This window comes from Grammomys surdaster, unplaced genomic scaffold (genome assembly GCF_004785775.1).
Source record: "Grammomys surdaster isolate TR1022 unplaced genomic scaffold, NIH_TR_1.0 141, whole genome shotgun sequence".
NCBI lineage: Eukaryota > Metazoa > Chordata > Mammalia > Rodentia > Muridae > Grammomys > Grammomys surdaster.
This window is the reverse complement of record NW_021604599.1, coordinates 706,887-723,984: the sequence shown is the minus strand read 5'-3', so window position 1 is coordinate 723,984 and position 17,098 is coordinate 706,887. Positions and strand designations below refer to the sequence as shown.

General features: G+C 39.2%; 1 protein-coding gene across 6 annotated transcripts in view; it reads right to left on the bottom strand.

Moving 5' to 3' along the window:
- Asah2 (N-acylsphingosine amidohydrolase 2) overlaps positions 1-17,098 on the bottom strand; it is a 118,043-nt gene that overhangs the window by 12,105 nt on the left and 88,840 nt on the right. For all 6 annotated transcript variants that reach the window (XM_028764081.1, XM_028764080.1, XM_028764082.1 and 3 more), the window contains 8 exons: positions 15,230-15,334; positions 15,035-15,116; positions 12,756-12,871; positions 10,947-11,041; positions 8,235-8,274; positions 6,474-6,569; positions 2,586-2,681; positions 81-227 (listed from right to left, as the gene is read on the bottom strand). In XM_028764081.1, the coding sequence (XP_028619914.1) occupies positions 81-227; positions 2,586-2,681; positions 6,474-6,569; positions 8,235-8,274; positions 10,947-11,041; positions 12,756-12,871; positions 15,035-15,116; positions 15,230-15,334 (777 nt within the window). The remainder of the gene's footprint in view (positions 1-80; positions 228-2,585; positions 2,682-6,473; positions 6,570-8,234; positions 8,275-10,946; positions 11,042-12,755; positions 12,872-15,034; positions 15,117-15,229; positions 15,335-17,098) is intronic.

Genomic DNA, 17,098 nt, shown 5'->3' with positions numbered 1-17,098 from the left:
AGAAGCAGGTGATGATGTCTTTCCTTTTGCCTCCAGAAGCAAATTCTTGAAGCACTTAGAGACTTTCCTGTGAGTCTTACCATTCTGTACTCAGGTTTTGCTGGTTGCAGGACATCCCCAAAATGCTTGCCTACTGGTGTTCTGTCCGCAATATTAGGAATAAGTGAAGGTATCAGATTATTGAAGAACGGAGGCTCGGGACCACTGCTCATATTGGCTACTGTGTCCTGAAACAGGGAGCATTTGTTAAAGAACTACACAGTGGAGACGAAGTAGCATTCCCCACCCCCATCCATATCACAAGAAATGCCCTCATTAAAGGAGGCCCACACACAGCTACACACCAGCCCTCTGAAAGCTAACATTTAGCAAAAATGTGAGGCACGTTCCTAAAATAATTTGTAATTTAAAGTTTTTGATAGAAGAATGTTGTAGCTGAAGGGAGTTGCTTTGTTAGCCTGACTGGTATAATCAAGAGATCAGAATGCAAATGCAGACTGCTCAAGTTAGATAGATTCTTGGCAGCCATTGTTTTCTCTGTGTGGTTCAGGGTAGCGACCTACCACATGTTATAACTTTATGACATGATACTGCAATTATGTTTATATTTTCAATATTGAGTCTCCCATATGTTTACATATACATGTCTGGGTGCATATGTGTATCAGAAGTCAATATTAAGTGACATTTCTATTCAGGTACCACATATCTTCATTATTGTGAAAGATGTGCCTCATTGATTCAGATAAGAGGTTTATAAGCAAGCCCCTGGGATCCTTCTGTCTGTCTCCCCAGTTTTACAAGAATTACAAGAGTACAGTGCAGATACAACCCAGTTTTTCCATTCAGGTGATGAGGGTCACATTCTGAAAAATATGCTTGCAAATATGGGCTGTATCTCAAGCTTCTAAGATGTTACTTTGATTGGTTTGTTAAGGGTGGAGGTGAGGTCTTGACACGGGTCTTAACAATGCTACTTGGGCTTACCAGGAACTTGCTACATAGACCTGGCTGCCCTGAACTGGGATACTACTATCCTAGTATCTTGAATGTCAATATTACTGGCAAGTACCAACATGCTTGGTTCAAACTGTGGATAATCTTTTACCCAAAGTCATTACCAAGGTCCTCTTCTAGTTTTAAATCTGTGCTAAGTAATATAATAAATATATCCTTGTTAAAAATTTAAGATCAGCCTTATCCTGACCAACATAATGTTTTCCACAAGATTCACCCACTTTAATGAGGGCATCAAAATAAGAATCTCTTTGTTTCAATAGCCCTTGGTGTATATTTAATGTTCTTTAATGTTCACACTGGAGTGTTAGTTTTTATAGCTGCACAGGTTACGGGGAATGTACTGTCATTCTTACTCTGCAAGCAAGAACATGGAATTGGATATACTCAGTTGGTTTTCAAGACCACACAGTCAGTCTTAAAACAAGTGACCATAACATAGACCAAGAACCAAGTTTCCAAAAGATAAACAAAGGACTAGGTCTAAAATTCAGAAGGGCACTATGGTTTACAAAAAGAGTAAGCAAAGTATGTTCAAGTCTCCAGATTGTACTGAAATTTCAAATACAATAGGCAGTTATGGAATTGTATGAAATTGTCTGAGTTGGTCTATAGCACATAAGTATCATCTGTTTCAATCCAGTATATGTGCACTATTTTTTAAAAGGGTTTGTTGTACTTATTATGTCATAATTTCACAGCTTTTACTATTATAAAGCTATCATGTTTCAAGTAATATACTTACTATTATAAATTCTATATGTATTATATACAGATATGCTTATTATTTTAAGCTCTTTTTCCCAATTGTCAACTATTTGTACCACGACTGCAACTATATAAATGTGTCCTAAAGGGGACTTTACAATGCAAGGGAACGTTAATAAATCAGTTATATACATTTCAGAAATACATATATGTGCATGCCAAGGCAATACTAGAGTTCAACAAACCTAAGTCTCAATTTATTACAACAATTTCTACTATTTTGCATCATCAAGAGTTTTAAAATGCTACTAGTTTTAAGAGTGAGATCTCTCTGATTGGAAAATGCATCTCAGCTTCAGAGACATTATAATGAAGAAAATGAGCAACAAATTATTCTTTATCTGAATGGTCTACTCAACTCTCTGACTGGGAGGAAAGAATCTGGCAAGTGAACATTGACTACAGTTATAGTACAGATGGTCAATTGCCACCTTCAAGTATTTTTGATAATCTAAAAATGTGGAGAAAAATAGTATCTCCTTACTTCAAGTGACATTTCATATATATGGAACAGACTGCCACTACTATAGGAAATTGATTGAACTTGAATTTTACTACCAGGAAACTTTGAATTATTTTCTTAGTGATATTATTGTTCCAGATTTCTTTCCTAAGGGAAATTGCATGTAATATAAAATTAGTCAAATAATATGTGTATCTAAGGTTCTTTCTTGATTCTGTGTCTTTTCCCCAGAAGACAAACATAGACACAGACACCGACACACAGAGACACACACAGACACAGACATAGACACAGACACACACACACACACACACACACACACACATGATTTCATTACCGTAGCAATTGCCTTAGCAAGGGCGCTGTACAGCTGGATGTATGCCGACAGGGTGTGTGGTCCATACAGTGTAGATGCTGCCTCATACCGCTGAGCCTGCAGGAAAAGCAAGAAGTACAGATAGTTTTGCATATATCAATTAGTTTATGGAAGTATAGCATTTTGGGGCTATTCACATTATTCAATACCAGCAAATACTCAGTAGTTTTTGTAAAAACAGAATGTGAGCATTTTCCACTAAGCAGCCAAAGTGAATGGCTGAATCTGATCTTATTGAAGTGATGGGTTCTTTCTGCTTATTCCACTTAGGCTCTGTTTCTTTTCATCTGAAAGATGTTACAACCTGCCACTTCTTGTGCCTGTATCTATTATAAGTTCTTGTACAATTAGTGATCTCCTCCAGGGCTGAACATCAGGATAGAAAATGAGGGTAAAATGGATATTATTTAAGAATTTCTAGATAGGTTAGCTACTAATAGTTCCTTCTACTAATGGAAGGACTTCTGCCATACCACACAGCTATGAAATAGCGTCAAATGCATCTCATTATGAGATCCCTGCCTCTGGTGACTCTACACTGATACCTCAAAGCTATCAGTGTACAAAGGTCCTCATCATCCCAGAAACACCAGCTTTTCCTGCAATATTGTGCATTCCACCCTTCTAGTATCTCCATGGCAATGAGTTGACAATCATCTTAGATCCCTCCTCTACCTCATCCTACATTTTATAAGTCTTCAGATTGTGTCATTACGCCTTCTTTAAAAAATTCTCAAGGTTTTCTGTTTTCCTTTTCTCCTGGCTCTAACTCTGTACAAACCTTCATTTCTTATCCAGATTCTAACTCTAATGTGGTAATCAAACTCTGTCACCACACACCTATAGCACCTTCCTGTGGGACTGTGTAAGGGTATTCTGGGTCATGGCTGGGTAGTTGCCTAGAACCCCGAGACTCTGTGTGAGAACTGGCAGGAGTTTGGCATCCCCCCAGAACCCAGGGTCCTGAAAAGCAGTCTAGTCTCCATAGAAATACATTGTTCAGTCACGTAGGCCAGACAGCCCCTCCCAAAGTGCACAGATAGAGGGCATGACTAGAGGCCTCAGGCCCTAGGGATTTACATACTAATGAAGGCCAGAGGGGGGAGCAAATTAAGCATGCTTCCCCAGATCCTCCCCCTTTCTTCCTCCCATATAACTCGGGACTGCCCTGAGTTTTATGGGAATACTTCCAGATTCATCCACCATCTGTCATGACAATAAATCTTTCTGGAACCAATCTTTCTCGTGTCATTGGGGCCTGCCACCACCAAAGCCTCCAGGCTGCTGGAACATTAGACGTTCCTCCTGCATGTGGGACCCGCAGCGTGGAAAGCCTCCAGGGCCATCTCCACTGCTGCAGCCCCCTATATTTTTCCCCACACCTTCCCAATGATATTTTTATAGAGTGAATCAAAGCACTCTCTCTAAAACCTTCTCAATGAAGCCAATACTCCACTATGTTGCACAAAGGACTCTTCCCTGCACTCACCTTGACTCCCACCCTAGCCTAGCCCTCACCTCACCATTTCCATTACATTCCACAAGTCCTAAGTTAATTATAAGTCATTAATGTGTTCTGTCTATTCTCTGAACTATTGTGCACATGCTTGCTCTATATAGAAGACATTCCTAACTTTTTATTTGCTTGACTGACCCTAAAGTAATGTCAAAACCTCAGATAAATGCTTGCCAGTCTTTGTCCTTTGTTTTAATATTTATTTATGTATTTATGTATTTATTTATTTATGTAGGTGTATGTGTGTGCATGCATGCATGTGTGTGTATCACATGCATGCAAGAGTCTTAGGAAGTCAAAAGAGGACATTAGATCTCCTAGAACTGGGATTTACACCTACTTGTGAGCATCCATGTAAGTGCTAGGAATTGAACCTGGGTCTTCCACCCTAAAGTGCTCTTAACTACTGAACCATCTCTTCAGCCCCCAGTCTTCTGCATCTTTATCTCATTTCTCCTTTATCTCTGATGAAACACCATGAAAGAAGCAGATTTTTTAGCATTACTCTGTCTAAAGTGACTAGCAAACTGTCTATTGTACATATCAATGAATAAGTCAAAAGTAAACTTCATCCTAAATAAGGGATCAAGTTTGCAGGGATTCCCAGCTTTGCTAGTGCCATGGACTTCCTTTGAGACCTATAGAACACCTGTCAAAATAATGGTTCTAAGTGTATAAAGCAAAACATTTAAAAATTGATCTTAACAAATTACATATGTTTATCAACCTACAGTGACCAATTCTGCAAAAGAATATGTGCTTCTTCTTTACACTATCAGATAGTTTGATGAAGGTAGACCTAGTAACTCCTATAATTTTTCCAAAAGAAAAAGAATAAAAGGTATTTCTATCTATGCAAAAAGGTAAAGGGTCTAATACTCTTCCTGTTGCTTGTTGAAGAGAATACTAAATAGCAGAGAGAACTGAATAATGTTCAACTGTTCCTAATCCCAGGTAAGAACTTTTACCCAACAATGCTATCATATGGATCTAGAATGCACCCCCTAAGTTCTTTGTGGCAAAATCTTGTTTCTATGGAAAGTGCTACAAGGAGTTGGTGATGCCTACAAGAAATATAGCTAGAAGAAGGACTTCAGGTCACGGGTGATTGCCCTGGGAGGGATTCTGAACACCAGTCTCTTTATCTTTTTTCAATAAGTTTCTTGGCTACAAAACAAAGAGTTTTACATATGATAGCATGAACTATCATATCTGCCAAGCATCCTAAGCAACATGCAAAAGCTATGGAGGCCTCTAGAAATGTAAGCCAATATTAGTCCTTGCTCTGTATAATTGATGTCTCAGATAGTTATAATAACAACTAAGATTTTCTAGATGTTAGGATCCTTTAGCAAAGCCAACAGAGGGCAGCAGGGCTGACTCTAATTCGTGTGTCACTAAATGCTTCCACATGGACTGCCATGATATGCCAGGAGATCTATTTATAATTTTTAATTATGGGACTTTAGGCTATTGTCATTGTAGGAAGCCGTGGCGGGTGCTGGCAAAATCTGCCATTGCTACATGGCGCTGACATCCGGTATTTTTCCTAGTAAACAAGTAAATTGCGCATGTGCCATGGTAAAAGCCCGCCAAAGTTAAAGCCCATCCCACGGCGTTTTGGCGCGCAATGAGTAAGCAGCCAATCAGAGGTGAATACACCGCTCTAAGGGTATATAAGCAGTGCTTTCCCGGGCCTGGGGGTCTTCTTCCACCATTTTGTTTTGGAATAAACGTGTTCCTGCGGAAGGATTCTGATGAGTGTCCGCGTGTCTTCCTTGCTGGCGAGGTGGGCGCGCTTCACATGTCATATTTAATTATTCTTTTTTAAGAGGAGCTGAGCTGCTTTAAGAACTCTATACATAAAGAAGTAATTGTGAACATCAGATTACTAACTCTGAAAGGGTTTTGCTTTGTTTTGTTTTCTTGAGTCATATCACATAGAGAGTAATATGCTATTTCAGGATGCATTTCAAGGATTGTGCATAGCTACATTTGCAAAGTAGTTCATTCATAGTGAATTCAATAAATAGCAGACAGAAGGCCCTACAGAAGCTTAAGACACCAAGTGTATTATGGGTAGTTATTTGTATGTCATAGCACAGGTTTATTACCAGTGCCCCTAACATAATAAGTGTCAGCATTACATGGTGGTCAGTGAGTGAATCAATGATGCTGATATGTACTTAGAAGTGATGAACCACAAACCAAATATAATCCTTGGCTTATTCTCTTAGAATTCCCATCTAAAACAAAGTCATCTCTCAGAAACACGGCTGAAGAGATACAAAGACAGCAAGTAATAAAAAAGTCATGAGAACTTTTTACTTTACCTGGTATTCTTCATATGTGGTAACGTAATGTGTATAAACATTGCATAGACCTGAAGTAACAACGGTCATATCCTTCATCCCATAAAGTGCAAATTCCTAGGAGGGAAAAGTAAGCATTTTTACTGTTCAAGGCTATAAATACCTGAGTTTCATTTAACGTTCACATTTGGTATGAATATGGAAGATATACCTCTTAAGAAAAATGATAGTCATTATAATTAAGAAAAAGTTTAAAGATACTTACAGGGTATTTGGCATAATTCTAACACCTCTCTGGATGTTTCAACTTCGCATAGTGAGATTATGAATTTTAAAAATGCTGCTCTGCTGAGTTTTGATGCTTCAGATACTGCTAATAAAATTATTCATGGCCTGATGTCATTTTGGTCAAGCTTCAAAATTGGCATATATAGCTTGATCATGTTAGCCCTTTTTGTCCTGAGAATCCTTTCATTCTGGCCCATCATGTTAAAGCTTGTCTTTAACAACATCAACATAATGTCAGCCAAAGTACATGGCTTGAAACTGAAAATGGACCCCCAGACAGAGTTACTAATTTAACAGGTTGGCAAGCCAAGGACAGGTTAAGATTCTGCACAGAGCCTTACCAACCTAAGACAGAAGTGCATTGCTTTTGATAATGCATATTTCACGATGGGTAAGGAAGGCATTCTTGTCAGAAAGACCTAAGACAGGCTCAGTCCTGTTTATGAAATAAAAAAGGGGTAGATGTGGAGAGGTTTTGGGGCTGCTTGGTAGGAATCTGACATCGGCCAAGGACAAGGAAATGGGTTTCAGACAGGAATCTGACATTAGGCTAGAACAAACAAGTAATTTCAGGCAGGAATCTAAATCTTAGGCTAGAACAATGAAGTAGGCTTCAGGCCTATAAATGACTTCAGGCTAAGACAGAGCAGAAGGCTCAGATATTTTGGTCATCCTGATAAGCCCTTAGAAACAGTAATCACAGGAGTGATCATGGGACTTTGTTTATTGTCTTGTTTGTTCTTTGACTATTTGTGTTTATAGCCTTGCTTGTTCCTTGACTATTTGTATCTGTTGTATTGTTAGTTCCTCAACCTAGAACTGACCTTAATACTCGCATGTAATTAAAATGGTATAAAACAGATTGGGAAAAAATAAAAAAGATAAAGAAAAAAAAAAGAAAAAGAAAAATTTTCCCAATGACCCCAAACCACCAAGGAATGTGAAAGTGTCAAAGAGTACTTCGAAAAAAGACAAAATCCCCATTATAGTTGGATAAATAATAGATATATGAAAATCATAATAATCATATCAGTGGATGTAGAATCTTACTATGAAAGAGTAATTGCCTCAAACTATATTGAATTTATATTATGTAATTTAAACTAATGTTTATAAGACCTAAATAACAAGACATCATTTTTACAAGTGTTGAATCTGATGAAAATATAGGGGAAAAACATCTCCAAATGTGATTGTTTATTTAGCCCACTCAAGGGGATTTAAGCAACCTCTAAATATAACTCATTACTTAAACTATACAAGCTTTATCAACTTTTAAATATTTAAATGTAAATACTAATAAAATACTTTAACCTGGTTATAATTCCCTTACAGTTTAATTCTGATTCTTAAATAACTGACACTTCATATTTACCTCTCTCCACTAACTTCAAGGAACATAAACTTTAGTGATTTGAGGAAAGAGCAATTTAATAAGAAATTTTTCCTCCTCAAATATAAATTTACAGGAATGGTATTTCATATTTAACTTACTTTTTTAACTGCCTCACGAAATCTTCGTCCTGACATGGTTCTGAATCAAGGAAGCAGAATTATGTTAACATCCTCCCATTTGTATGTGTATAAGCTATTCAGATACAAGCTTTTGATACATGCCAAAAATCCTAGCCTAGCTCAACACACAGCAGTAAAATATGTAGAAGCTGATGGTGTAAAAAGATTAGCTTTTTCCCTTGACTGGCCTATCTTCAAAGCAAATCCTGAACTGTATACAATTTGACCAAAGAGGGAAATAAAAATCAATAAGCATCATTGAGAGAAGACCATCAAGGGTTCAGGTGTAGCTCAATGGTGGAGTACTTCCCTGACAGGTGTGAAGCCCAGGACTCTACCCTCAGCACCACAAAAAAATGCTATTCATGTGAGTAACACAGTGGGTCAGTTACATCCAACATGAACGAAGGTGTGGGGGCGGGGGAGACAGAGAGAAGATTTGATACTTAGCCCCACCTACAAAGAACTTGCAACTTTATATTTAATCCTTCAATCAAATCTGGAATATCTGCTGCTTACCAGGCCCACTTTTATGTGATAATGATTTCATGGAATAGAAATTACATTCTGTAGTTTAAAAATATTAAATAATCCTGGCATGGGGTTTCTACCCACCTTGGACAATTTATGTTCCCAGATGAAAAATACACACGGACTTTATATTTTTAAATATGCCTTAAGCAGCACAATAGCTGGGCAACTATCTACCCTCTATGCTGTTAGAATCTACCTTCCTAATGGTAACCCAACTTCTTACTATGTTTCATCAGGGCTGCTCTTCGGTCCTATTGGCCAGCCCATATGGCCACTTTTTTTATAGCTCAGCTAACTCATGGTGGCTCTCCTTTCTCCTCTCCTGCACATTCTTCTTCTATCTCATGGTGGTTTATCCTCTCCTCTACTCTCCCCTCCCTTCCCCTCCCCTCCCTTCCACTCCCCTCCACTCCCCTCCACTCCCCTCCCCTCCTCTTTTCTCCTCTCCTCTCCTCGTGGTCTCAAGCCCAGGAAACCTAAACCCCACATATGTCTCTTCTCCCCAGCTCTTGGCTGTTGGAATCTTTATTCCCCAATCAGAATTAACTTGGAGGCATAGTCCTAGGGGTTATGTGCAGACTCCAGGTTTTAGGGGGCTCCACACTTAGCTTAGAATAGACAGTAAAAGACAAAATCTCAACATTCCAAAACTAGAAGGTCACCAAATAAATGAAAATGTGAGATGACAAGAAAAACAGAGACTAATAAAGCAGAGTAAGGATGAAGTGGAATGGTGGGAGTGACGGCATTAGTGGTGGTGATAATACTGGCACTGATGTGAGAGTGATGCTTTTTATGTGATATGAATAGTGTTAGCATCTCCATTTGAGATTTGAGCAAAGTATTACATAAATCAAAAGACCTGGCCTTGAGGCCAGCTGGAGAGAATGTGTTTTTTACAGAAAGAACCATAAGTTGAAAATCTCTAAGCCCAGAACATGCTTAGTGGATCGAGCAGGTGCACTTGTAGTCCTCTCTATACAGAAAACCTTGACAATGATGCAGGATGACTGAAGCAGGGTGAGAAAGAAGGAAAAGCAAAGGAAATCACACGAGGGAACTTGCTAAGCAACAGTCTGCATGGAACTGTAAAGGAAGTGGAAGGTAGTGAGGGATTACCTGGAATGAGATGGGAAAGGACTGGATGGTCTTAAACAGCAAAGTAGCATGTTTAGTTCATGTTTTGAAGCAGCAGTTCTTAACCTGTGTGTCCCAACCCCCTTGGCAACCCTCTATCTCCAAAAATATTTACATTGTGATTCATAAAAGTAGCATAATAACAGTTATGAAGTAGGAAAGTAAATAATTTTATGGTAGGTATCACCGCAACGTGAGAATAAAGGGTAAAGGGTCACAGCATTAGGAAGGTTGAGAACCAATGTTTTAAAGAAACGCAGTTGAGTGTTGTGTTGAAAAAGGACAACAGAGGAACAATGAAGAAGCCACATTGAAAGTTAGTGAAATAATCTGTGTGAATGACAGCAGTGATGGAGAATGATAGAATGTGTTGTACAGAATGTACGAATTTTGATGAATTCTTGAAAGAAGAAAAAAATTCAAGGGCTAGTTCAACAAACTTTTCCTTATGGGGATAGGAAAGACTAAAAGATACAGGCTTAAAATATTCTTCTGTCTTTCTAATATCTAAGGTCATGCTTTCAAGTGTTTTAGTATTATTTCAAGTCTGCATACTTCCTTAATCCACTGGACCCTTTTTCCTTTGGCATACCAAGCTTGTGGATTTTTCACATTTCCCCCCCATCTTTTCATAGGTCACAAGCATAGGCAGATTTACTCTACAGAGGCTCCACCAAATATAGAAAAACTATTTGTCACTGTTGCCAAACACAGTAGAGGAGGCTACCAAGAGGTCAGCAGAGAATTATCTTCTCCTAAGAATTCATCCCAGGGCCAGTGAGATGACACAGTAGACAAAGGTGCTTGCCACCAAGCTTGATGATCCGAGCTCCAACTCCAGAACCTATCTGGCTAATGAAGAGAAGTGACTTGGTCAACATATCCTCTGACCTGCACAAGTATGTCATGGACCACAAGTCCCTCCGCAGACACACAAAAACAGGTAAACAATTTTAAAAAGAAGTAATTCCAGCAGAAATATATTCTTTACTATGAAAGTTTTTTTAATGGAAAACTTACGTAAATTCCCCAGGGATAGCAGCTATGGCCAGTGACCCAAGAGTAACAATCTGAACATCAACAATATCTGGGTGCCAAGGATGAGGTTTTGTCAGCTGAGACCCCAAAACAAGAAAGTTATATTAGGTATAAATTATCCCTTCTATCAACAATGGTCACATAAGTTCCTTCATTAAACAATTTTGAATGTTTGAAGCTAGTTTTGTTTTGACCATATCATAGGATTCACTTCTAATTCTGCTGTAACACTGCGTCACATGCATGTTCATGTGCTGGCTATAACATGTAAATCCCAATGCTATCTTACCCTGAACTTACCAAGTGAGCTTCAGTAGACTCATCATTAAGGTTCAACAGGGTTCCGCCAGAGCACTATAAGAGACTGTCTCCTCAATGAATATAGAATGCCATTTAGGATTGATCAATACAATCATTTCTCTCTTTACCCCAGTAGTGCGAGTCTGGCTTCATCTTTCAACCCTCCTTCAGGAGAATATATCCTTTTCCATATTGTGGTTAGTAGAAACTATCTCGCCATCCCTTCCTCCCTTCTTTCTCCTACGCTAAGAATTTCAACAGGATACTGAGAAAGGCTACTTTTTAAGTGCTTACACTTCAACAATCATGCTTCTACCAATAGTAGGACGAGTTCTTAACATCGTAAATGTAAAAACAAAAAGAATCATGTTCTAAAGTAGTGCTAAAAGAAAATTGCTTCAGCTTGGATGTGATATACGCCTTTAATCCCAGAACTCAGGAGAAAGAGGTGGGTGGACCTCTGAGTTTGAGGCCAGCCTGGTCTACAGAGTAAGTTCCAGTACAGCCAGAGCTACACAGAGAAACCCTGTCTCGAGAAAAATATAACAAAACAAAAAAATATGTTTTAATTAATGATGTTGCCACATAAGCAAAGATGAGTTGGATCTGCAGCACAGCACTCCTGTGAAAGACAGACATGGCAGCATGTACGTAATCTTAGCACTGGGAGGTAGAGACAGACAGATCCCTGGGGTTTGCTGGTCAGCCAGTCTAGCCTAATTGGTGAACTGCAGGTTCCAGTGGGAGAGCGAGTCTCAAAATATAAGGTGTGTAGTCAGAGAATACATCTGAGATATCCAATAACATCTCTGGTCACCATATACACCCGGTCACACATGTCCCTGCTCACCCACACATACAAACAAAAATACATACATACATACATACATACATACATACATACATACATACATAACTAAATCAACAAATAAACCATGCTGCCTAACACGAGAGCATTGACACATAAGCACGTTCCTATATGACCTACATGACTTTTATGCAAAGAACTCTTCACGGACTGCCTTCCTAGAGCCAAAATAACACGAATGTTAGTCTTCCTTTTCTATATTCCACTCCCTTCCATGTTTCTTAATAATTAGACAACTCGGTAGACTTCACAGTAGTAATTCTTTAAAGTTGGATCCAGCATCTAAATTTTTAATATCAAATATTCATGGAAGGTGGTTGACTGAGAAGGCTCTGCAGGTAATGTGCCAGCCACACAAAACTGAGTTCAGTCCCCAAAATCCAAGTGCAAAATGAGAAGCAACTCTATAAAAGTGTCCTCTGACCTCTACAAACATGCCCCCATACACATACGTATATCCAGTGGTAATAGTGGTAAATGTATAATAACAATAAATAACAAATTATGTAAGAATATCTAAATAAGATCTGCCCTGTCAGTGGACATTAACTATTTATTATCTGAAAGCTCAGAAACTACAAAGTATAATATTCTATGTTCCTTATGACAATCAAAGGCCTTACCTCGCCTGTGTGAAGTAGGATTGGTTTAGGTTTCTGGCATTCTATGATTTCTTGAGATGGCTTTCCCAGGAGCTGGTCCCGAATAGTGTCCCAAAATAGATCTCCTTCTGTTGTTCCTATTAGAATTGTTATGATTAATAAGATACCTTATACTAGCCCTCTGAGGATGTCATGATTTAGACAGTATGGTACACAACCATTTTAGACATTTCAAATATTTTATTAAGGTTGTCATTCAATGGCTTCAACAATTTGAGCAACAGAAAGGGCAGTGTTCCCTGTATGTCACAAAATAATAAACAATAACAATACATTTTATCTGATACTCTCAAAGCTGTATTCATATTAACTGTTTAATTTATGTCATAAAGACAGTTTAATTTAATACACAAGTTTGTGAACTGCATCACCTTTTACCCACTTTAAAAATTTAAAATGATAATTTCAACATGTAATATCTGCTGTCCAGCTTGTAAATAGTAAAACTTTTAGAACTACAGTGTAAGCCTTCCTGGTGGTGAATGACTCTTTAGTGTGATGGCAAGCAACAAAAAGGAAACTGATTGAGATGTTTGTGTCTCAAAGAAAATAATCAAGAAATTGCAAAGACAACCTATCAAATGAGGGAAAGATTTTCAAATAATTTATCTGATGATGGATTTATATACAAAAATATATTTTAGAAAGCCTCATAACCTAATAATTACAGTCAAAAACCCAAATTTAAAGAAAAGCATACGGATAAATAGCTGCCCCCAAAATATAGATAATGGCCAATAATCACATGAAAAGACATTTGACATTATGTTGGTGATGCAAATCAAAACCACAAGGAGACAGCATTCCACATGCATGCTGGCTAGAATCAGCATGCCAAATAATATATGTTGGCGAAGACATGGACTTTTTTAATGGATACATTACTGACACAGGTATAAAGCAATGCAGCCATTTGGGAGCTCATGTGATAGGGTCTCAGATGTTACAACATAGTTAGCATGTGACCTGCAAGCATCCCTCTATATACACGCCTAAGAGGAAGACTGCAAACATACAAACCCACACAAACTTTTGTGCATACGTACTTAGGGCAGCATTATTTGTAACATACAAAAAAATAGAATAACCCAAACATCCATCAATTAAGCAATGGGCAAATAACATCTGGTATATGGATACCATGAATTAATTCAGCCATTAAAAGGGAATGAAACAAACACTTCCACATTCTATACCTCCATGTACCTTAAAGCAGAATGCTACATAAAAGATGGAACAAAAAATGCAGATATTGTGTATTCTCAGCATTTGAAATGTCTAAGGTAGCAAAATGTAAGGATGTGTAAGGATGGGAGGTTTGCTGGTGCTTATACGGAGGCAGAGGAGATGTGGCAGCTAGCATGGTCAGAGATTCTGTTGGAGTGATGGAAGCTCCAATGTTGACTTTGGGAAAGTTGTATGTCTGTCAAAATATTAAAATCCACCAAATATACTTTAAATAGCTGACTTATATGGCTTGTCAATTATTTCCCAATAAATAACTGCTATTATTGAGTTTCAAGAGGTTTTCTAAAATACATTTTATGTACAATTCCCTTATCAGACATATTATTTGAAAACACCGTCTCTCATCAGGATTGTGCTTTCACTTCCTTCCTTATACTCTTTGCATGCCGCCATCACAAAGAAATCATAGCTCCTAAAAAGTAAAAAGCTGCTCCCTGGGGGCAGGGTGATGGCTCAGTGAGGAAAGTGCTTGCCTCTAAAGTGTGAGAATCTGAGTTCAGATCCCCCAAAACACACATAAAAATGCAGGTGTGCTAGAACACACCAGTAATCTCAGCAATGGTGAAATGGGGGGTAGAAATAGGAAGATCCCAAGAAGCTGAAGGGCTACCTAATCCTGGCCTTCAGGCAATTTCCAAGCCAGTGAGAGAGCCACTCTCTAACATTGAGTGAAAGGCACTTCCCTACATATATGTGTGCATGCACTCACACACATATATACACACACACTAAATGAATTACCAAGGTTCATCAATATACTAAAATGCTAAGAGAATCTGTTTCTGGTTGTATTTGAATTAACAAAGCTGAGGGACAAAAGACACTTATCCCTGGGCAATCTGAGATGTCACACCAAAACTCAGCTAGCCTGGAGCTGCCTGAGTTAGAGATGGGGGTCATAAACACACTGGCCACAGTTCAGCTTCCTTAGGAAACAGAAGCCTGAAGCCCCCGAAACCTGGAAGCACACATGCCATCCTCCTTTCTCTCACCCTGTGTAATATTGAGGCCCGAAACTCCATCAATTGTGCCTGCGGCAAAACTGTAACCCAGGGCAGGTTTACACGTCTTCACCTGAAGGAAAGATCATCGAACAAAAACAAAGAAAGAGACACAAGTTCAGCTGTGAGCAACAGTGTGCTGTGCTTGGCCCATGGGGCAAAGTCAGGGGCTTCTGTCATACTCACTGTGTGTGTGGCATTGAGCGGGACGCTCACGTCCGTCATGTTCACCCACTGGTGAGCTGCAAGCACTGGGCCAGTCACTTCCTGGGAGGCAGAGGCATACAGCTCCTAGAAAAGCCACATAGGCTCACTGTCCTGAGGAAAAGAACTGAAGAGAAATGGACACAACCCCTGGCACCTAGTATCCTCTGCACCAAGACATCTCTCTTTTACTCCTTGAGAACAACCCCACCCCAACCCCTCAGTTCCCTCCATCAACCCCAGTGTTTCCTAGAACTTGAAACCTCCAGGAATGTTGACCTGTGTCAGTTCATCCCAAAAAAAGAATGTAACTTGCAACAGACCATGATGTAAAAGCGCCAACCTCACACTTGCAGGAACGTGAGGCTGTCAGCACCAGACTTGGTATAAAATGGCCCTCTTAGGATCCCTGAGTTCTCCAAGGACAGGAATCAGGCAGTGTCTCAAAGACTTCAGGTCCCTTGCACATCAGTTAATCTTTGACATTCTTGTTTTTTATCAAGTCAAGTGATGTTTTTCCAAGCATGTAGGAAATGTAAGTTTAGTACTTTTTAGAATATTCCTGCTTTATTCATCTATAGCAATACAGGAAAATTCTATTTTAGCACAAGTACAGCGGCTTGACGCATAGTCCACTCCTATAACAGCTGAGTGTGGACTTTTAAGATAAGCAACTGGAGGCCCAGGTGCAGCCTGCTGTCCTGATAACCAAGGAAGTTGTGCTTTGTGGAGAAGAGAATTCAGAATTGCTCTACCCCAAGCTGAGGACAGAAACAAAATTTCTGACAACAAAGTGTGTCACAGGCACATCCTCAAAAGAATCTGTAAATTTTGAATATTTCACTGATAATAGCACAGTAAATAAAAAGAGCCCCCAGCAGTCAGTCAGGCTGTGGTTAAGGCTTTTACGCCTGGTTGTTTTGAAAGGCACTTTTGTTCTTCTTAATTGCTTCTGACACATTGTAGAACTCAAACAGAATTATCTATTTAATCACAAACAGGAAAGGGTGGGGTGTGTGTGTGTGTGTGTGTGTGTGTATGTATGTATGTGTGTCTATGTCTATGTGTGTGTATGTCTGTGTGTCTGTGTGTATGTCTGTGTGTCTGTGTCTATGTGTGTGTATGTCTGTGTGCCTGTATGTGTCTATGTGTGTATGTCTGTGTGTCTGTGTGTGTATGTGCCTGTGTATGTACCTGTGTGTTTGTGTATCTGTATGTCTGTAGGTCTCTGTGTATGTATGTATGTATGTATGTATGCATGTGTGTGTGTCTGTGTGTGTGCCTGTATGTTTGTATGTCTGTGTGTGTGTGTGTGTATGTGTGTGTGTATGTACAAACCATGAAAACAAGGGGATCTAACTTTACCATGGACATATTGGTTAGAAGCCATTTCCCATTATCATCTCCCCCTCAGAAATATCTCCATAGAAGCAGATCCAAAAATGAGCATGAAGACACAATTTAGCACATCACTGTGTAGATAGTGTGTCTATCACACAAACTGGGGGATCTCAGTTCCATTCCTAGTACCCATGCAAAAGCCAAGCAGAGAGGCTTCTATATCCCTACACACTTCTATAACTCTAGTACATGGGAGACAAAGACAGAAGGATCCCTGGGGCTTGTTGCAGAAGGATCCCTGTCAGTCTAGGCAATCAATAAAGTTCCAATTCAGTGAGAGATATCCCCCCCAAATAACAAGGTGAAGAGCAATTAAGCAAGACACCCAAACTCAGCCTTGGCCCCCGCATGCAGGTGTACACATACACACATGGACATGCACCCTCGCATCCCAAAGCACACGCCTATACATACATACACCACATACATGAAAGCAAGTACACGCCTATA